This window comes from Camarhynchus parvulus, chromosome 17 (assembly GCF_901933205.1).
Source record: "Camarhynchus parvulus chromosome 17, STF_HiC, whole genome shotgun sequence".
Taxonomy (NCBI): domain Eukaryota; kingdom Metazoa; phylum Chordata; class Aves; order Passeriformes; family Thraupidae; genus Camarhynchus; species Camarhynchus parvulus.
In genome coordinates this window covers 7,804,267-7,826,748 of record NC_044587.1, presented here as the reverse complement: position 1 = coordinate 7,826,748, position 22,482 = coordinate 7,804,267, and the positions used below count along the sequence as shown (strand labels likewise).

Sequence of the window (22,482 nt, the reverse complement as noted above, 5' to 3'; positions counted from 1 at the left end):
AAGCAGCCACACAATGCCACACTGCTCCACATCTAAATCCACCTGCACACCCAGAGGCTGCTTACAGCCATGATTTTGCCTGTGGGCTATGGAGTAGGGTTATGGGATGATTGGTGTGTTTATGGGGCTGTCGGGCAGCACTAAGGTACCTGCTGTGGTACAGGACAGACCCTCAGCAAAGTGAGATGTCCCAGTGCCAGCTCCAAAGCTATAAAGAGCACGGACAGAAATGCAGCCCAAGGAATAAATTAAAGGCCATTTGAGAACTGGGCAGAGGCTCTCATCCATCCACTTCCATACCCTCAGGAGGGCAGCACCGATGGGGATGCACACCACAAAACATCCACCAACCTAACAAACCCTCAGAAGCAGAGGGGAGGGGCACAGGGGGCCAAGACCACCCTGCAATGTAGGGCCAAGAGTACAACTTGTGGCAGCTGAAATGGTTTGAAATCCTTCCCCTTACATCAGCAGTGACGTGTCCAAACACTGAAGAAATATTTTGGTTTCGGTTGCTTTGTCTGAGAGGTTTCCCCAGCAGCTTGGGGTGGGTGTCCTGGAGACCAACCAGCCCTCCCCAACATCCCCTGCCCCATGTGAGAACCTGGGGTGTGCAGGACACATCCCCACAGCCCCTGCCCAGAAAGGCTGGAACACTGGGATGTTGCAATGATGCAAACCAGAGGGAGGGAAAACATGAAAGTATCCCAGCTCTTCTGGCTGGGGTTGTGCAATGAGATTAGGAGGGGAGGCCACTCCTGTAGCTGCAGGGCAGTGGGAGATGCTCAGAGGGAAGGAGAAAAGTGCCACACTCCAGACCTAGCTCAGGCTGCTGCTGCCATGGGCTGCCTGTGGCTTCCCTGGCAAAAATCAAGAGGAGAAAAGACGGAAGACAAGCAACAGACCCTGATCCAGGGGTGTGACAGCCCAGAGCTGCGGCAAGATGTGTCCAAGCCCAGCTCACTACCCAGGTGTTTGGACAAGCATGTCCCTGTGACCCAGCTTTGAGCTCCCTTCACACCCATCCTGCCAGGGCAGTGTCTCCACATCCTTCTCCATCCAGTGAAAACAGGACCCCACTGACCCCTCCATCCACCACCCCTTGAACACCCAGCATCCCGCAGATCCTACTTCTTCTTCTCTTTTTTTTTTTTTTTTTAACTTTTACATCATGACATAAGCTTTGGCTCCAAGGGTTTTAAGTGAAAGCCATGGTAATTTTTTTCCCCTTCTCATAACAGAAACCATATTGCTATATAATCAAATTTATCTCATTCCTGATGACGGAAGCAAGTGCGGGGTGTGCGTGTGAGGTGACCAGGAGCAGTGAGGGCACGTGTGGTGGGAGCAATTGCTCTGAAGGTGCTCCAAGGAAATTTCCTTGGGAGTGGCAGCAGATGGGGGTGACCAAGCAGAGCCCAGTGGGCCACAGCTCAGCACAGAGCATCACCCAGAGCCAGCCCCACCTCCCCACGTGGCTGCCATCCCTGCAGTCCAGCAAAGATGCTCCTCAGCTTTTCCTCACTCTTTACTATGGATCTCCTCACTGTATCGGAAGCCCAGCAAAGGGTATGGTTCAGTTTTAACACGTTTTACATGTATTTAGGAAGAAGCAGCTGCTTTGAGGTTACTTTTTTGATGTCTGTTTTACTCTGTCACAGGTTCAGCTGAAGCCAACGGGAGCTGTGGCTCTCATGGTGAAGCCCTGAACATGATGCTCCCAAAATGGAGATGTCTCAATTTACTGGCTCCTTTTGCAAACACAGGCAGGGGGGAAACAACCCAAACCCCGAGGAATAAATTAAAGGCCATTTGAGATGTGGGCAGGGGCTGCATTGCCTGCAGCTCTCCTGTGACAAACTCCCTGCAGGAACTCCCTGTTTCTCTGGGAAAGAGCCATGGCCCTGAGGGGGAGAAGGGGTGGCAGAGCTGGAGTGGTCACTTTGTGCTGATAAACTCCACTTTGGCATGATCAGGAGGTGGGTGCTTACTGATGTAATGTTCTGCACAAGTCAGAGATTAAAAGAGATTTATTTTTTTTTTAATAAATAATGCACAAACAAAAGGAAAATGAAAATAACAAAGTGTTCTCTGGGAGATAAGGCTGGTGAAGGACTCTCTGTGCTGTTGTTGTTACAAGGAAAGGATGGGCTGGGATGTGCTGCAGGTGTCCTTTGGAAAAATGAAACAACAACAAAAAAAGTTTGGCTAGTTTTATGGACTTGCAGCCTGATGTGAGAAAAATGCACATTGCTGGGCTGAGCTGGGACAGGACCTGCAGCTCATGGCATCCAAACTTTGCTTTTGAGAGTGGACAAAAGGATGGGCAGATAGAGTTAACTTGTGACTTATCCTTCTATTCAGAGAAGTATCACTGCCAAATATCTCCATCTTTGGAGAGCTGGGGTCCCACCCAGAGTCTGCCTGAGCTGATTGTGGGGATGGTCTGGGTTCAGATAAAACCTGTGGGTTCAGTAGTGACTGAACACCTGGGCAGACCCCACAGAGACCCCACAGACCACACAGAGATCCCACACTCCCCACAGAGACCCCACAGATCCCATAGAGTCCCACAGACCCCATAGAGACCCCACACTCCCCACAGAGACCCCACAGATCCCATAGAGTCCCACAGACCCCAGAGAGACCCCACAGACCCACACAGATCCCAGAGATCCCATAGAGTCCCACAGACCCCACAGAGACCCCAAAGACCCACAGGGACATGACCTTCCTGGCTCAGCTCTCTGTCTGAGCCAGGTGACTGTGATTGGCCATTAATTAGAAACAACCACATGAGACCAATCACAGATGCACCTGTTGCATTCCACAGCAGCAGATAATCATTGTTTACATTTTGTTCCTGAGGCCTCTCAGCTTCTCAGGAGGAAAAATCCTAAGGAAAGGATTTTCCATAAAAGATGTCTGCGACAAGGACATAACCAACAAGGACATTTGCCCTTCTCCTCACTCCCTTGTTCTCTACAAAATAATAAAAAAAAACCAGAATGTGTCCAGTGTCCCTTGTGTCCTGGAAGTGGAGTGTGTTCAGACTGTGCTGGAAGAATCAAACCAGCATGGCCCTCAGCTTTCAGCCTTCAGGAGGAGGGTGCTCTGCACCATGGAGACCCAATGAACAAAACAAATGGATCCAAGGCAGTAGCACGGTGCAGGTTTGGCTGCCTTAGAGCAAATCCAAGCCAGCAAGGCCCGTGTTGATATTTATATCACAGCCCTTGCACTCCCTCTCCCATTAGTCCATGAGATAAGACTTGGATGAGGAGCAGAATTAGGTTTCTACAGTCAGGAATAAAGAATACTCTCCAAGTCCTGTGACTAAAAGGGGTTGATGATACGGGATTGCTGATGGGAAAAAGGTGGGATTGTAAAGATCCATTTGTCTACCGACAGGAAAAGAGGCCAAAATCTTCCTCTCCACCCCACTGCCATTCCCAGGAAGAATCCTGTATTGGCATAGCTGCAATACCCCACAAAATAACCCCTCCATGCCTCCTCCTCCTCCTTTTCCTCACTACACCACTGCCAGCCTTCCTCCAGCCGCCTCCAGAGGGACAATGTGGATGGGCCTGGGACAGGTCTGGGATTTAGATGCTGGCAGTTTTTAGGGACAAAACCAAAAATGTTGTTTCAGTCTGATTGTCCTGAGGAAGGGGCAGAGAGGAGACAGCCATGGGAGGCAGTAAAGCTGTTCTGTTGCTCTCTGCGGCATGAGGTATGAGCAGAAGCAGAGAATTTGGGAGGGAAAACCTGGTCTTTCAGCAAAAAGGTGTGAGATAGCCATAAACTTGGCAGGTCCTAAAGAAGAACGTTCTACTGAGGTCAGAGAAAGGCATCTACTGACTCCACACCTGCCCCAGGTGGTTGAGCACTGGTGGCAGAGGCAGATCAGAAGGAAAATTCAGGTACAAACACGACTTTTAGAAGGGTGATGGCAAATAGTCAGCATAGCAGCACTGCAGCAGCACACTGAGACCTTGATCTGAGCCACCCAGGACACAAGGACAGCACGAGAGAGATTAAAACCTGAGTTTTTAAAGGGGACAGGTAAACAGGCGATGATGGAAGAGAGAAAAAATGTTCTCTTTATATCATCAGCAGGGTAAATGGTGAAGGTGGGAAGAGCCCCTAGATTTGACTGGCCATGAAAAAACCATGAATGTCTTCTCTGTGGTTTTTAGATGTGTATCCTCCTGATGCTGGAGCCTCAGCAGGAGCCCAACCCACCTCCATAAATGGGACTTGATGGAAATGAGTGCAGAGATTACACCCTTCTTCTGAGCCCCTGAGCTCCCTGTACAGCCCATCTTCCATGGGGCCAATTCTCCTGCAAGCCAGTGATCCACACACAGCCCAGGGGAGCCCAGAGGGTTCTGTGCTGGACTCGCTGCAGCAAAAACAGCCACACACCTGAGCCAGCACAGGGCAGCCTGGCTCTGCCACAACCCCAAAGTGCCGAGAAAGAACGAGCCTGCATTTGGGGTACAGGCTTAGGATTTAACAAAATCAGCTCCTGACTTGCCTTGTTTGAGCTTCTGCAAGCCAGGAATGCCTAAGGAGAAACTACAGCCCTGCACCAGTCAGCTTTGGGAAGCTGGAGAGCGCGTGGAAGGGGAGAGGTGGATTCAGTGAAGCAGCACAGCTCCTGTGCACACAGGGGACCTGGCCAAGGGCTGTAACAGATGTGTTTTAACCCCTGCCATGGAACTGTTTGGGATCTGTCTCTGATTGCTCCAGCGCTCACTTGTGACCGTGTTCACGGGGATCTAAGCATGAGGGAAGAGATGAGGATCTGACTCCATGTTTCAGAAGCCTGATTTATTATTTTATGATATATATTATATTAAAACTATACTAAAAGAATAGAAGAAAGGATTTAATCAAAAGGCTAGCTGAGAATAGAAAAAGAAAAAATGATAACAAAGGCTTGTGGCTCGGGCTCAGAGTCCGAGCCAGCTGACTGTGATTGGCCATTAATTAGAAACAACCACATGAGACCAATCACAGATCCACCTGTTGCATTCCACAGCAGCAGATAATCATTGTTTACATTTTGTTCCTGAGGCCTCTCAGCTTCTCAGGAGGAAAAATCCTAAGGAAAGGATTTTTCATAAAAGATGTCTGTGACACTCACGTGCCTGCCTGACGAAAACCCAACAACAACAATTAGCATCATGTAAGGAGCAGGGGACTGCTGCCAGCATGAACACACTGTTGAGCACCAAGGGTTTTCTGTTCCACTTTTTATCCCAGCCATGCACACGGCAGAGGTCACTCTGCATTAACAGCCTTGCTCTGGGCCAGCACGTTCAGCCTGTGGGATTGCAGCCTCTCCATGCTCTGATGGGCTCTCTCTGCTCCACATGTCTGCCTTTTTCCTTAAATTCACCAAAAAGGGATGTTCCACGTTATCCCAAGCTGAGCCTGGCCATGCTGTTGATGACTGCAGACCCTACAGAGGGTGGCACTGCCTGGGCAGGACTTGGCGTGTCCTGGCTGCAGATGGGAGCCTCGTGTTGCCATTCTGAGCTCTGACTGAATCCCCTTCCCTCCGGTCCTCAATCTTCAGCCGCTAGGAAGAGGTTTCCACCTTCCCAACACCCCTGAAACGTGCTCTCCCAGAGCCTCTGGGCTGGTTCATGCTCACCCTGGGGAAACCCCATCTGAGCCAGCAAAGGGAATGTAAAGGCTTCTTCACAGCATATGAACACACTCCAAGGAAAGGCTCTGGAAGGAATCCTGATGACTTCCATATTATTTCCAGTAAATTTTGTGCTGATTCTTGGCACAAACACTGGAAATGAATAGGCTAGGACAGGAATGTAAATAAAGTGAAACATTGGGATTTAATCTAATCTATAATTATAGTATCTGTGGCGCAGGGAAGAGGTTGGTGTGTTTGCACTGCAGCTCCATTGAGGAGCTGGAGGGGGGGTTTCATTTCCCTTTTTGGCTGAGGGATGCTTGGTGTCTCCCCAAGTATCTGAAGGACACGTGCTGGGCTGGCAAAGCTGCCTTCTGGTAGCCAAGCAGGTACAGCTCAGCCATGAGGCATCCCCAGGCACTCCCCCAGCCATGGGGTGAGGGCTGAGATGGATGAGCTGGGCTGAAGGCTCAGGGAGGCGGTGGGTGCCCAGGGGAAGCTCCTGCCTCCTCAGGGAAGAGACTGGATGGGTTTGTGGGGTGCTCAGTCCTCTAAACTGAGTTTGATCTCTGAGACAAGCCAGAGCCCTGCCTCCTCACTGTTGTTTTGGTTTTGGTTCATCACGAGCTGCCTGTCAAAGTCTGGCGCTCTCAAGGCTCCCAAACCATCCTTCTGAGTGGCACTGGCTGCTGGCCAGGCTGGCTGCTCCACGCAAGGTGAGCACTTCACAGACACATCCACATCTCTCCCTCTGCCCTCCTCACCTCATCCTCTTCCAGATCCACCTGGGGATAAGCCTGACAGACAGCTCTGGTCCAGCTGACCCCAGGGGTGAGCAATCCCTTCTCCATTTCACAAGAATGTGAGATTTCTGCTTTTTAAGAACTGCAACAAAACTCAACAGCCTTCAAGGACCATCCTCAGTACTCATGTATAGACCCCTGGGAGTACATTCCCATGAATGCAGCATGGATCCCCATGGATGGGCACCTGTGTGTGGTGTGGCACACTGGCAGGGGTGTCCACAGGTGTACACAAGCCTTTGGAGCACATGCCTTTGCTGACATGATCTACTTGCCCTGGAAAACCCTCTATGCAGGGACTGGCATCTTTGCCCCAATGTGTTAAAGGGGAAGAAACAGGCTGACAAGCAACATATTTTCCTCAGACTGCAACTGCAAAGGACAAAGAAATTAGTTCTCCTTTTGTTCATTTATGTTTTGGAATTACAGAAGTCTTAAAAGCAAAGGAATCAATCAGACTTTGTTTATTTGTTTGCTTGTAGAACATTTTTTGGGTTTGTTTTCATACTCCAGCCCAGCTTTGATCTCAGGCTGGTAGTACTCCAAATGAATGGTCCACAGCAGAGTGTAATTGCTGTAGGTACTACAGAAGAAAAGGACAGGATGTTCGACACATTCACAGGGCAGAAGAGATTTCCATGACCTCTCAGTCCCCTTGCTAGGGTTATGCGATACCCTCAGACTACTGCAGAAGCAAATAATTTGTTTTTGAAGAGCTCTGATGCTGCAGACTATGTGCTTACCTCCCAGCCTAGAGAACAGCACAGAGCCCTGCAAGTGGCTATAATCAGGATTATACCCAGCCCGGAGCTATTATAGATAGCTATTTTTCCACAGAAACGAATGAAACAAGCAGAAGAAATTCAATTTAAGAAATGACCCCGTGCCCGTGTTTGTGTTGTTGTTCTGTCTGTGCGGGCGCAGAGCAGCGTTAGCCTCACATTTCACTGCTCTGGCTTTCCTCACGCTGTGTTGCAACTGGGTGGACATCTGAGCAGAGGAACATTTAATGGGGGTGCCTGTGTAGCTGAGAATGCTCAGTAAACATGCTGGGCAGGGCCCAGGTTGGAGCAGGAGGGGATGAGTTGGGCAGGCAGGACGCACGGCAGCTCATACCAACATGGAGCAGTGGACTGTCCACATCGGTCCATGCCATGTGCTGGGGCAGGCAGCAGCAGCCAGCAAGGAGGGGTTGCTGTGGTGTGCCCACATGCAAATGAATTTTTGGATGCCCAGGAACAGAGGTTTGTGCCCACAGGAACATGTGCCCATCCATGTGCTCTGTGTGCACCGCCCCAGGAGTGAAGAGCCAAGCCCTGCTGTGGGACAGAGCCAGAACTGTGCATCACCCTGGGGACGTCTGAGCAGAGGAATATTTAATGGGGGTGCCTGTGTAGCTGAGAATGCTCAGTAAACATGCTGGGCAGGGCCCAGGTTGGAGCAGGAGGGGGTGTGTTGGGCAGGCACAGCAGTGGAGCAGGGGTTCATCAGTCCGTGCCATGTGCTGGGGCAGGCAGCAGCAGCCAGTGAGGAGGGGATGCTGTGGTGTGCCCACATGCAATTGAATTTTTGGATGCCCAGGAAGAGGGGTTTGTGCCCCAGAGGTGCACACAGGAACATGTGCCCATCCATGTGCTCTATGTGCACTGCCCCAGGAGCGGAGAGCCAAGCCCTGCTGTGGGACAGAGCCAGAGCTGTGCGTCACCCTGGGGCCTGTCCCCACACAGGACCAGCTCCAGAGCTCCCTGGTGCCAGGGGACAGCTGCCTGCTGGCTGCCTGCAGCCCTGGCTCCCCACAAAAGTGGCTGTCCCCTGCCCAGGGGCATGCACCCACGCCCAGGGCACAGGGCACAGCCAGCTCTGCTGACCACCTCCATGGCAATGTGCCTTGGGGCTGGGAAGCAGAAGGCTGCCTTTGACCATAGCGATGACAAAACCCTCTGCCTTCCACCCAAGGCTCTCCCAGCCCTTTGCAGACACCAGGGATTAGATCACAGAGCCCCTAAAGTGACGGGTGAGTGCAATTACCCCTGCCTGGCAGATGGGGAGGACGACTTGGCAGCCCAGGCTGCCCAAGAGCCAGACCTGCTGGCTCCCAGCTCTGTGTGCTCACCAGGGCAGCAGCCTCCATCAAAAGCAGTGGCTCTTCCCTGTCCCAGTGCCCCTGGCAGCTGGGAGCTGAGAGCTCACAACAGGGCAGTTTTATGGGCATTGGGTTACCAGCAAGCTCTGTGGTTGCTCCAGCCTCTCCCTGGCACCTTTTCAGAGCAGCCCAGTTCCCAGAGATAGAAATAATTGTATTTATGCATTATAGATATTCGACAATAAAATGTCTGATATTATTAAATGGCAAGAGGTACCACTTGGAGCCCACTCCTGGAGACAGCTCTGCTCCAGGGATGTGCAATAAAGGCTTTGGAGGCTGTCAACATACTTAACTGGGGGGTGGTGGAGGGAAAGTATTAATCAAGGTCTTAAAAAGTTCTTGCTGACAGACTATTTGCCAGCTCTCACTTTAAATGCTTTTGTGGTCCCATAAAAAGTTTCATTACTCACTACAAAATGTGTTTTAATTATTGCAGTCACTCTGACATTAAGCCCTGGGTGTTTCTCTCTTGCTCACTCTGTCTCTCCTCTGTCTCCTTGCCTCTTTGCTCTATTTTTCCTCTCTTACTGATCTGACTCCTGATATCCCTCTCAAGACAGAGGATGCCCTGGCTAATGAGCTGGATTGGAAAGCCCAGACCCTGTCCAAATGTTTCTAAGGAGAAGTTAAAATTCAGTTCTTGATATTATCCCTTTGCTCTAGAAAGTCATCAATCCACAAGATTCAAACAGAAAATTCAACTCTCAAAAAGTATCTCAGAAGAGTCAAATATCCACAATATTCAAGCAGTCAAATATCCACAAGATTCAAACAGAAAATTCAACTCTCAAAAAGTATCTCAGAAGAGTCAAATATCCACAATATGTGGGCAGTGGGCAGAAGGATTTGGTGTCTCTCTGATGTCAAATATGTCCTACTAAGACAAACAGCAACTTATAAACACTTTTGACACCTATTTCATATTGTCACACTTTTGACATCTATTTCATCCCACCAGGCACTTGGCAACTTGCTCTAATCTGACCACATCAGCTTAGTTCATCCATCAGAGACAACCCTGTCAACCAGGCATGGACCTGGAAACCCAGAATGCTGAAAGTAGGAGTTATCCAGGAGTGTCCCAGAGACTCCCAGTGCCTCCAGCACTGCACTGGCAGACACTGCTTTTCCATTTCACCAGCTGTGGGTAACACCCAAAGCATCAGGCAGAGTCTGACCATTTGCCCCGTGTCTGGTGCAACACAATGCTGACCAAAAAGGTCAATAACAACCCAATAACAGCATTGGAGATCCCTCCTTGCCCCCAGCAGCTCCCCACGTGTCTCTCCTTACTTGTACAGACCATCTGGTTCCAGGCACTTGAAAATGACTGAGTAGAGGCTGGTTTCAGGGATATCCCCGTGGCTCCGACCCGCTGCCACACAGGAGGTTGCCAGGCCAGAGAGCAAATCATCTGCAAAGCTCAAGGATTCTCCTGCAGAGCAAAGAGAGGAGCAAGACCAGAACATCAATACAGGTACAGAATTACTGCTGACTACTTCAAAATCGCTGTAGGAACATCTCTACGCAGGACACGCAATCAGCAAACTCCAGCTGGCTGTGGAACGTCCCAAGTCTGTGAGGAGAATGTCACCTGTGGGCAAAGCAAGGAGGAAACACACCTGGGCCACCAGCTGTGCCAGGGTTAGGTCACTGTGTGGCCAGCTGCAATCACAGCCCAGAGGGGACGTGTGGCCTCACTGCACACATTGCAGAAACACCACCCAGAGCTGGGCTGCAGAAGGTCTGGAAGCCTGGCTAGACAGGCATCTCCTGCCCTTGCTGCATGTCCAGCTCTTAAACAAAGCATGGCCTTTTCCAAACATTACCTGCCACAGCAAAAAGTGTTTCTGCTATGCTGGACTACCAGCAAAAAATACATTTTTAGTGCTTGGGTAGAATTTCTCTCAATGTGATGGTTTTGTTTTTATTTTTTATTTAATTTAATGACACCCAGTAGCTTTGCATTCCCTTTCATCTGCACTCTGTCAGCTCCTGGAGCTCTGACTGGATCTCCTTCAGTCGTGTTGAAAAACACTTGCTTTTTTATAAGCACTCAAAGAAAAAAACACACTAATTAAAAATACTGAAAAACCTTTCTTTTTAGTCTTCTGGTTTATGAAGCCTATTAAACACTCAGATCATGACCCAACTGAAACTGAAAATGCTCCATTTATTAAGGTTTTTGGGCATGACTGTCCACTGCTGTGCAACCTGTCTCCTCGCAGTGGGCAGCCTGTCTATTGGTTAGAGCTCATTGCATTTAATTCCCATTTCACACTGGTGTGACTGAAAGCCTGAGGTACCACGGAGGAAAATAAGACAGAGCATTGCCCAGGCTGTGCCCTGTTCCCAGTGATGGGAATAGGAGCAAGGCTGCTGTAGGTGATAGCTGTGCTGGTGTAAGCCAAGCTGGGCCCAGATTGCTGTGCTGGGTACCTTGTGCATGTGAAAATGTCAAGACATCACAGCAGAGGGAGGAGGATAACTCCCTTCTCAGTACTTTTGTTTTTCTAAAGGCAAAAGTGACTGAGGAGGACTGAAACAAAGCACCAGTTCTTGGTACAGACCTTAAGGAAGCCAGTGGTATAACCAGCCCAGAACATCCCACTCTGAAGCTGAATTATCCAGGTAGAAGAAAAAATCCCCTCATCCCCAGCCCCCTAAACCACATTTGCGTCTTGTCTCAAAGCACACAACTCAGTTACAAATATCCCCCTTGGCTAGAGAAAAGAGCAGCAATAAATTCTTTTCCTCCCTGAAGGAATCCAAGCCTTAATTATTCATTTTAATGCTCCCAGCACGACTTGTTCTTTCCAAACGTTTTCAGGCAGCTCTGTCACCCGTCTCTGTAGCTCAACCCAGCCCCTGGACTCAGGTCTGTCCCAGTCCCAAGGCAGCTCAACAGGCAGGTTGGGTTGGCAGCAGGAACATCCCTGCCTGGAAGTCACGAGTGCTGCCCAGCCTTCAACAAGTCCCTCAGCTCTGGGTTTATGGTTTAGGCAAACAAACAAACCCCTATTACTCATTTCCAACTTTCATTTCCATCCCTTTTCCTACAACATTGGGCTGGATTGGGGAACTCCCTGTCACCAGGAGTCATTGAGAACAGACTCTGCCATGGCTTACAAACCTGATGAATCACCAATTCAGGACCAGAATGTGCTGTTGAAGTAGAGCAAAGGGCTTTAAGGCTCTTCCAGCCTCAAGCAACTTCCCTTCTGAGCAGGAAGAAGCTTCATGGGGGGACAGATCATCCCATGGATGAATGCTGTGGGATCTCACACCTTCCTCTAAGCAGCTGATGAGGGCCAGGAAAGAAAATAGCTGGGCAGAGATTGCAGTGAGAGCTGGGTGAGGCCAAGGGGACTTGGAGTCCAAGATCTGGGCTGGGCAGCCCCCAGGTAGGAGGATCTGCCAGGATAGCTGTGCCAGGGAGCACAAGAGAGGAGATGGGCTGAGACAGGGAGAGGGTGGAACCAGACTTGCAGGAGACTGGAAATGAGATGGAAAATGTCATATGCAACCACTGAATCAAAGAATGTATCAAGGCCAGGCTGGACAGGGCTTGGAGCAGCCTGGTCTGGTGGAAGGGCAGGACAGGCCCAAGGCAGGGTGGTTGGAATGAGATGATCTTTCAGGTCCTTTCCAACACAGACTATTCTATGATTAAAACTGCACAGCTTACTTTCTCTAGGGCATGCACTAACATCTGAAAGCTCCTCTTCCATGGTCTTTCTGGGTAGTTTTGAGGGAACAGGCTGGCAGGGAGCACTGCCCTGACACACAGCAGCAGCTGCTTCCCATGGTGGTCTGGTTTGCCATGGATCAGACCTGCTCAGGGAGTGAAGTGCATTTCTGTCCCCCTGCACAGAAGGAAATGAAGATTGCAGGGTCTGCCAACAGTGTCTCCACTTGGATTGAGCCAAAACCCTTGCAATAGGATCCACAAAGCAACAGGGTGCTTTTTGCTCAGTCCTGAAACTCTGGGGGACTCTCCCCTCTTGTTGGCTCTGCCAAGCAAAGAGCTTATTGTGAAAACAGCAAAATAGATGCTAATAAAGATTCTGGAACCTCAGCCCCAAGGCTGGGAGTATTTCTGTACCTGTACAAGCAGCAGTGATACCACTGGTGGTGCCAGACTGCAGAGACCATGGAGCAAAGACAGGGAAGGGACACCTTGGGGACAAGGCAGGTACCCAGAGCTGTCAGTCTGCAGCCAGTGCAGGGAGCTGCTATTCCCTGCTCTCCCCTGGAAAAGCAGAGCACACAGAGACTGTATTTGTTCATCTCACAAAAGAGAAGGCAGAGACCCTTCAGTCCTCAGTGCCCTGAGAGCAGCTGGAGTGAAATTTCCTAAGCTTTCTTTAGGAGCAGAAAACAAGTTATTCCCTAGATTTAGACTGGGACTTTGTCAGTGGAACAGAGCTAAAGCAACAGCTGCTTTTGGTGGAATGGTGAGAGAATTATCATAAATCAGAGAATGATTTGGATTGGAAGGGACAAGAAAGGTCATTCCCTTTCACCTCACCCCCAACCACAGGCAGGGATCTTCCACTAGACTAAGTTTCTCCAAGCCCTCTCTAACCTGGCTTTGGACACTTGGGCCACTTGATTGACCAGTAATATTGCCCTACCAAGAAAAAATGATCCTGGGATCATGCAGCAGCAGGAGAACACTGACCCAGCTGCATGAGGCCATGTGAGGACTATGTGCACAGCATTCCTCAACTGTGCTCAAGATCAAGCCACAGGAAAAGAAGGAGAGAAGATTTCACAGGGAAAGAACAAAAAGCCCAAATTCCCCAATAAACACAGGAAAAAAGAGGCCAAATAGAGACACATGACTGTGAACACATCAACAGGGCAGGACCTCAGATGGAAAAGCAATAGTTAGGTTAATGGGCAGTAATGGCAAGAGGATGTAAATTGGGCATAGATAAATGGTTGGTCTACTCCTGCAAAGGGCAAATAACCCAACCATCTTTTAGGAAGGAGTTTGATCACTTCATAAAAGGGATTACATGGATAAGTAGCTCGTGATGGAAAGCAAAGGGGCTTCTTTTTCCCATCTGGACTTGTGTTCTCACACATCCCGCCAGCAAATATAAAGAAGGATTTCAGCCTCCCAAAGCAGCCCTGAAGCACAAACCTTCTAGATTGCCTGAGTATCTTTGCTCGTGTTATTAAATTTCAGAAAGAATCCAAAGGTTCTCTGCAGAGTAAATGATAGCTAAGTAGATCATCTCTGTGGAGTAGAAGATATTTTATTGACCAGACAGACATCTGTGTCCTTCATTAATAGTAATAAATAATTGATGTCACACTATATAAAGCAATAAGCTCTTACAGATATCAAGGACAAATAACTGGCTCCTATGAGGATGCCTCACCTGTGTTCACTTCTCAGTAGTAAAAAAACCCAGAGCAGAGCTCAAAATCACTATGGAAAATGCTATGCACAGAGCAGAAAAATGTCACTTGCTGCTCACTGACTACAAATTATGGGGCAGTTGTGCTCAACAATGGGATGCTGACACTCCTAAGTGCAAGGAGTTAATATCCTTGCAAGACTTTCTTCTCCCTTATTTCTATGCCTTCCCAGGGCTCATCTACCACAAACCACCACTTCCCAGGCAGCTTTTGAAGATCCATCTCTGCTCTACTAATAACTGTCAGGAAGATGCAGCTCCCTCCAGGTGACATTTCCCTTCCCTCCCCGTGCTACTGCCTCGTCCTCATCCACAGGCATGGCTGTGCAGTTTGGCAAATCTCCTCTTTTTGGTTTTCTAAGCATCTTTTATACTGACTCTGGTGGTGTGGCTGCCCTTAAAACAGAGGAAAATAACAGCAAACTTGAAGCTTGCAGAAGGGTTCCCATTCTGGGAAGCTCTGCAGACTTTTCCTGGCCACAGCAGGCATAGCCAGGGGTCATCCCACTGGTGGCAGTCTGGGATAACTGTAGGAGTGTCGGGGGGCAGGATGGTGGGGATGGATGGAGACGAGAGATCCCTGGAGCCAGGTCTGGAACTTGGGGTTTATTGCAAAGGGCCTGGGTGCAGGGCCCTGCTGGGAGCTGCCAGGCACAGCTCAGAGCAGGCTGAGAGAAGAGAGGGGGAGAGAGGGTGAGAGGGTAAGAGTGTAAAAGGGTAAGAGAGTAAAAGGGGCAAGAGAGCGAGGTTCTCGTTACAATACAATAAATCTTCTTCTGTGTTGAATATTCTGATTCTCACTAACCAATCTGGTACACGATACAAATCCTATAGCATTTACATACAGCCTATAACAATCATTACATTACCATCCTGTGTTACATTTTAAACCCTAAAAACTCCTCTTTGGGCCCCTTCTGCCAAGCTGGCAGGGTCTGCTCTGACCCTTGGGCCTGTCTGCAAGCAGAGGGTGTTGTTCCATCAAAAGGGGATCACCTTCAGTCCACCACGCCATTGTTTTCCCATTGTTCAGTAACTGAGGTATCTCAAAGCTGCTTTCATTTCAATCTCGCTTATACTTTCTATATGCTCAGATTCTTTTGCCAGACAATCATATTTATAAGGCTTTCCTGTTTCATCTTCCCCAACAGATAACCACCCAGGAACTCAACTCCATGTCTGGAGGAGGAGGAGGAGGAGGAGGAGGAGGAGGACATCCCCAGCCCAGCTGCCTGCAAGGGTGAGCTGGCAGTGTGCTCTCCAGAGAGCACATTTCTCGTGGCAGGAGGCTCAGACAGGCAGGAACGGGGGCTGAGGAGTGGAAATGGCTGGGAGCAGGCTCAGAGCACTGGCACACAGCATCCCACAGCCTCAGCCTGCCTCAGTCCTTCCACTGCGGCCGTGCCAGTTGCGGACAGCAGGCTGGATGAATCACCTACCAACCATCCCAGTGAGGACAGGGCGAGCTACGGCGCTCAGTTCAACCAGACTAAACAAGAGAGCCAGGCCAGCAGCCTCCAGGAGGCTCGAGGAGCAAAAGGAAGCTCTGGGACCCTCACAGGCGTTCCCACACCTTCAGGCCATGTGCCTGTGCCAAAAGCAGCATGGAGAAAACCCAGGCGCTGCAAAGCAAAGTGGAAATTAAGACGAGAGGAGACCTCCCTGCTGCCATTCACCTTCAAGATTCCTAGAAAGAGCACAAAGGGGAAAGTAGGAAGGCACCAATGTCTCTGTCTTGACACTTCTTTACTGGGTTGGATGAAACCAACCCTGCAATGTTACCAGGCACTTTCCCCTGATTGTGGCTTTCTCTCCCTTTCTCCCCTTTGCTTTTTTTCAACCTGTTTTCAATTTACTCTTGTGGCATCTCTGACTGTGACCTCATTCTGGTACTTAAGGGGAAAAAAAAAAAAAGAGAGAGAGTGTCCTTTAAAAAAGAAATGAAAGAAATCATATTTTATTTAGTTTGGTTGGTTTTGAAGCTTTAGCAGAAGAAAGATTAACCTTTTCTGCCTAACTTAATGAAAACAAGGAGAAAGGCTGTATGGATAAATAAATATCTGTGTGGGTATGGAGCAGGCACGATCGTGTTACAGCCCCGGTGGAGCTGTAATGGGGAACAGGCGCGTTCCTGCGCAGCGGCTCCCAATTCCCGATCCATTTTCAAGGAAAGAAAAACAGAGTAGAATGTCAGAGGCCCAAGTGGGCATAAATGAGGGAGCCAAGAGAAGGCAGATGGGGCCCAGCGAGGACCTCCGTCCCCAGCAGTGACCTCCAGAGCAATGCCAGCGCAGCAGATGGAAAAGGAGACCTTACTCCACTTCCCCTTGCCAGGTTTTGGTTCCTGAAATGAGGAAACAAATGGCAGGCTCGGCCCTCCAAGTCTGTCACCTTTTGGGGGTCCTTGCTCACCCTCCTCTTCATCTGGGGCTTTCCCTTGAAGGAGGGGAGGACCAGAGGAGGGCTGTGAGCAGAAGGCTTGGACCAGGTTTTTGGATGAGTGGATGTGGAGCACAGGTTTGCAGGGTGGTTCCTCCACCATGAGGTTGTACCTGGGTTTAATGTGCTTTGGATCTGGCACTCAGTGGGGGAAGGCAGTGATAGGTGGTTGGTTTGTCTTGGAAATGATGGGCTGATTTAAATTAGTGTAACATCACTTCAGGCGACAGAGCTGTTCTGATTTACATCAGCAGATGGTCTGTCTCGCTGCCTAGATCATTAAAAGTAACCATCCCTACTGATCCTGGTGGAATGATGTCAAAACCTCCTTCCCTGCATGGCTTGCCAGATTATAAAAGACATAAAAAAGGCCCAGTTATTGCTAAAAATTTTTTGCCCACAATCTGGGAGCATCCATGCACACCAGCCTCTCATGTTAGATGGGAGCCTAAAGCCCACACCCCAAAACCCTGTAGCCTCAGAAATAGTTTCTTTGCCATGGCTTTTCTCAAAGACACATCCATCAGGAATCTCTCTGGCTGGGCACAGGCTGTCTAGGCTGAGGCAGAAAAGCCAGTGATTACGCTGCAACTTTGGGCACAGCTTGTGCTTCACTCCCCAACCTGTACAAAGATGAAAATTACAGAATTGCAGTTCCCTGAACAGCTTCACTTTTATGAAGTCGTGAATTTTGGGGGAATTTGCTTCCTATGTGTGTATGCTACCAGACCTATTAATAATGATGAAGAGCTTTCCTCCAGGCTTCCATCTCCTCTGGGCCTCCATCTCCTCTGGGTTTCCATCACCAGGTCCTCTGATGATGGAAGACAGCATTTGTAGATGGCTAAATTTAAGGAGCAAGACTTTAGTTGAGCTAAGAGCAAAAGTTGCATTCCAGAGTCACAGAAGTCACTTAAATGCCTTCACTGGTGCTCTTCAGGGCTGGAACTTGCATGGAGTCACCAAGCGGAACTGAAAGATGAGCTGTTCTCATCAAGAGAGCTAGTCAAAAGGAGGGAAAGGATCTTAATTTGCATGAGTTGCAATGTTCTGTGATGCACAAGGTTAATCATGAGTGTATTCTTCTCTCAGGGTCATCAATAGGACTCCCTGCTCCTTCATCTGAGCTCTTCACAGACTGCTTGTCACAGGTCTTTCACAGTCAATATCTAAGACCTCAGAGAAAAATTCTTTCAGTGATGTAAAAACGCATCCCCAAGGCAGTGTGCTGCTGGAGGAGAGGGGGAATTAAAGCATTTCATTCTGTGCTGTGAGCCCTCCAGGATTTCTCAAGGTTCACTAGGTTGCTAAGGGTCATCCCCAGCCAGACACGAGCTGACTCTGCTACGCTCAGAGACATCCAGGCATGAGCCAGTTCCGATCTCAGAGCCACGTATTCACATTAGCACGGTGCAGAGTCCAAGCAAATGTCTCTATTCCCTGGGCTTTGTCTGGGGCTCTGCAGCATGTTAAAATAGTTACTTGATTTCAAGGCAAAGTGGGAGCCCATTTGTACGGGGAGTCGTGCAGGCACGAAGCAAAGCTCTGTTCCTCAGATTCCTCTTGTCTGGCAGAGGATTGTGTCCATCATCACTCTCATCGCCACAGATCTCATTCCCACCCTCATTCTTGCTTTCTTTTCATATTTAGCTTCTTTTAAATTAGAGATTTCTAACAATGTACCAATGGTCCAGAGCACTTGTGGTCCCCAAGGCTCATAGCTGGCAGCCTGTAGCCAATCCAAGGACTGCATGGAGCCTTACATTTCACCAGGAATCCCACCAGCCCTGCTCCAACCGCAGAGACACCTTCTCCAGCACAAACTGACGTGTCAGACACTGCAGAGATGGCAACAAAACCTGAATAATAATCTCACTCTCCTTAAATGCACCAGGGCACTTTTGTAGTTCCTGGGGGAATGAGCTACTATCTGAAAATGACTACCAAATTTTGGATGCAAATACTCCACCAAGGACCTGAGCTTCACCAACCCAGAGGGCTGGGAGGCTCCATCTTCTGCTGGGATTCAGATGGCTACATTTGAAGAAAGCAGCTTTCACCACGAGCTATGTCTGAGGACAAATCCTGGGAAGCTTCCTAAAGAGAGGCCACAAATATTGAAATACCAGACCAGCAGGAAGGGAAAGGAATAATCCCTAGAACTAAATTCAGTGTGCAATTAATTGCTAAAACCATAATTATGTTGGGTAATTTGTCAAATCAAATTCATGTAAACCTATGGTGAAAAGTCATCAATTGGTCTGTGCTTCATATCTCCTTGCACTTATTGGGAAAGTGAAATTTTGGAGCTTTTATATTGCCACTATTGCCTGACCCTGTTCCCAGTCCCTTCTTACTTCACAGCCTGGTCCTGGAAAGTGGACCAAACCACTACCTCTAATGGCAACAAATTCAAAGAAAGTCTTCTTTAAATATTTTAAATATTTAAATATCTTGGCCCCATTTATTCTAAATACAGGTCATGTGCAGGGATGCTGATGAATTAGTGATAAGACTTTGGACCAGCACATTCTGAAACACTCGGCAAACCTAACTGCAGCCAAACCTGCAGGCTGCTGTCCAACCAAGACTTAAAAAATTGGTCCTTATGGAGGAACCTGCATGGAAGCAGACCTCTTATTTGGCCCTCCTCTGCAGTTTTGAACATTTGAGAATGGGGGGAAGGTCCTCAGCTCATAAAATCTCCCGTAGCTCCCTTGAAGTCAATGGAACAATAACAATTTACACTTGTTGAGTTTCTGCATCCTGGCTGTGAGCTCTTTGGAACAAGGACACCATAATGATTATTACAGATATTCTTGATCACTTGTCTGAGGCAGACTAGAGACCAGGACTGTGTAAGAAAATAGAGGATTGGTTTGCTATGATTTCCAAAGAATTATTGACCCATATCTTGCAAACATTTACACATGTTTAGCTTTACTCATGTGAGTTGTTCCATTACACTCGTGTGCCAGATAAACTAATGTACATGCTTGCAGAACTGAGGTTAAAACTTGTGCAAACACAGCGAGTTCTAAATATTTTTGTAGATACGTTGTTACCTCAGACTCAGAGGAGAAAGCCTCTCATTTGGCTGTGCCTCTTCCCATAGCTCTCCATCTATCCAAGCAGGCATCACAAGAGAAGCCAAAGTCAATACCAAGATAAAACTGAAAAAATAAGCCATTATCTGACCCAGCTCAGAAGCTAGAAAAGACCCACTTGGTCAGGACTAAAAATATGCAAGAGTTGACATCAGTTCTTGAACAAGGAATTACCTAAATTACTGGAGTACCTGCACAGCAGCTTTCTTAACACAGGTCATTAATCATTCACTTACTGATTTTATAATAATGCAGTTAACACTTTTCTTCATAGTTTTCATCCATTAGAAGGCTCAAGAAATGAGGAAAGAGCTGAGACTCTCCTGTTTGTGAGGAGTCAACCTCAGCACCCATCATCACCTCAGCAACCCCTCCATCTTCTTCACTAAGACTGCAAGGCAAGACAGGATCTCCTGCCCCACTGCACAGACCCTCTGCTTACAAAATATAATCCTAAATTTCTTAAATTGAGGTGATCTCAAGGACCAAACTAGTGCCAATGAGGTGTCTGACATGTGGAGACTCCATGTAGGCCATTAATACCTCTGACAGTGTCATTTACACCCCTCAGCCAAGACTTGAGTTGTGCCACATCTGTGCCACAGTGGCTGCAGTGCCAGGACACACCGCAGCCAAAGGAGCAGGGGTGCAGAGAAATTGCTTTTCCAATATAGCAGGGAAAAGGCAAATCTGTGGCTATAACCAGAGGCCCAATCCAGCTCTCTCACCACTAATAGCTGATTTTCATCCCTAAAGGACTATGAATCCTTTCTTACAAGTGTGCAACCTCCAGGCACTGAGGACACCTGCCAGTGGCACACAGCAGCATGTTGGCATGGCAATGCCCTCTGCTCCCAACTTTAAGTCATCCTGGAAACCACAGCAAACCAATCCTGTCCTCCACAGGGAAGGGGAGATGTTAGTAGCCAGATCTGATGGACGATGTGCCCTGGGAGCCCATCTCTGTGGTGGGAACAGCCTTTTGACTCCTAAATGTCCTTGGCAAAGTGAGGTATCTGGGCACACTTCCCACCCCCAGGACCACTGATCCCTCCAGGATGGTTCTTTGGAGGCATGTCATCGCCAGCAACTGTGCAACATCTGACCACTCAGATGACAAAAGACAGATTTCCAGAATGAACAGAGCAGGATTAAGCCAAGTGGTAAATGGATTCCAGGGCTGTTCCAGGATCTGTGCTGACGAGGGAAGCCAGGGCCAGGTACCCAACCCAGAGCTCATGCAGTGAGGTTATCACTTCCCTCTTTTCTTCAAATCCCTAAATAGAACCCAAACATCACTTGGGCCATGTTGGAGAGATAAGATGAGTCTCTCCCATCCCTTGCAAAGCCTGAAATAGAAGCCCTGCTACTCCATACCCAAAGCATCAAGCATAGGATGTTGACATTTAGCAGCAGGGAAAATTGCCCAAACAATGAACCCTCTCAGGTCTCTCTTCTCCCTTCCCTTTCTCCAGTCCCCTGGAAAATGTTCATAAAGTGAAGTGGAAAAAAAAAAAAACAAACCAACAACCTAACCCAAACTCCAACAACCCAAACCCAACCTTCTATGGAAATAACATGTAGAGGAGAATGAGTCAGGCTCTGTTAACTGCACAAGGATGACAGGTCCTGCAGACAGGGATGATTCACCAAGGCAGCAAGAACTACAAGGTAGAAGAGACCAAACAGAAGATGCAGAACCAAAGTTGTATCAAAGAAGAGAAGGAAATAATAAATTAAATGGTTCCATGTTGCAAGACACCTTGCTCTTTATCAAACATCACTCAACTGACCTAGGATGTCTCACTTGATAATGATGAGGTTATTCACTGGGTGCTTTGTCCAGACTTTCCTTATGACAAGAAGAGCCAACAGTCTGTAAGACTTCAATCCATCCCCACTTCCTGCTCCTCTCTCTTCTCCCCCTTCCTGAGATGCTCACTTACAGAGAGCCTCATCTCCCTGTTGCTTCTGCTTCCACTGCTCTTTTCCCACACCCATTCCCTTTAAATTCAGCAGCATTATGTGATTCTGTTTTCCCTATAAAAGATGCCTTCAAGGAGATGAGAAAAGCAGGGCCTATTTAGGAGCACAGCATGCCATGGGGAGGCCCTCCTGGGCGCCACTGGCATAGAAAGTACATTGTCACAAGAGATGGAGAGGAGAATATGAAGCTCAGGTACCTGGGGTGAATTCTGCCTGCCAGAATGCTCTCCTGCTATTCCTCCATTCCTCCTTCCTCTTCAGCTGCCCTCCTCACCCTCCTTTTATATAATAACCATAAAAATTCAAACAGAAAATACTTGCCCCGAAAAAAAAAAAACCCAAACAAAAAATCCCCAAAAAACTAAATACAAAAAAAAAAAAGGGGAACAAAAAAAAGTCCTCCCTCTGCACTTCACAATGAGAGCTGTAAAACTTTTTCTGCTTGGAAAATTCTCCCGGTCAGTTTTTCCTACTGTTTAATCCCTGCTTTGAGTTACACAGAATGAGTAAACACATTTTATAAGGTTCTAATTCATACCTAACCCATACAGTTTATGGCTTAACATAGTCAAATACACACACACACAGACACACATGCACTTTTTATACACATACATATATATATATACACAGAACCACAGACACACATGGATAAACCAGCCTTGCTCCCACTCCTGGAGCCTGCCAGCAGCAGGTCTGATCTCTCCAGCATGTGCTGTGCCTTGAGAACAGCCTGGGCTGCTGAGGTGTGAGTTAGGTGGCCTGGGGAGTAGTTTCCACCCTAGAATCCTGCAATCTCCTTTGTAATAAATGATTAGTCAGTGTTGTTAAGAGAACAGTGGGATGCACTGCTCCATCCTTGGAGAACTGAAGAATGCCACCACGAGGTATCCCAGGAACAATTTCT

At 48.3% G+C, this 22,482-nt stretch overlaps 1 protein-coding gene across 1 annotated transcript in view; it reads right to left on the bottom strand.

Annotated features, from left to right (window-relative positions):
* ASTN2 (astrotactin 2) overlaps positions 1-22,482 on the bottom strand; it is a 353,207-nt gene that overhangs the window by 23,514 nt on the left and 307,211 nt on the right. The window contains exon 20 of the mRNA XM_030961750.1: positions 9,905-10,046. Within this exon, the coding sequence (XP_030817610.1) occupies positions 9,905-10,046 (142 nt within the window). The remainder of the gene's footprint in view (positions 1-9,904; positions 10,047-22,482) is intronic.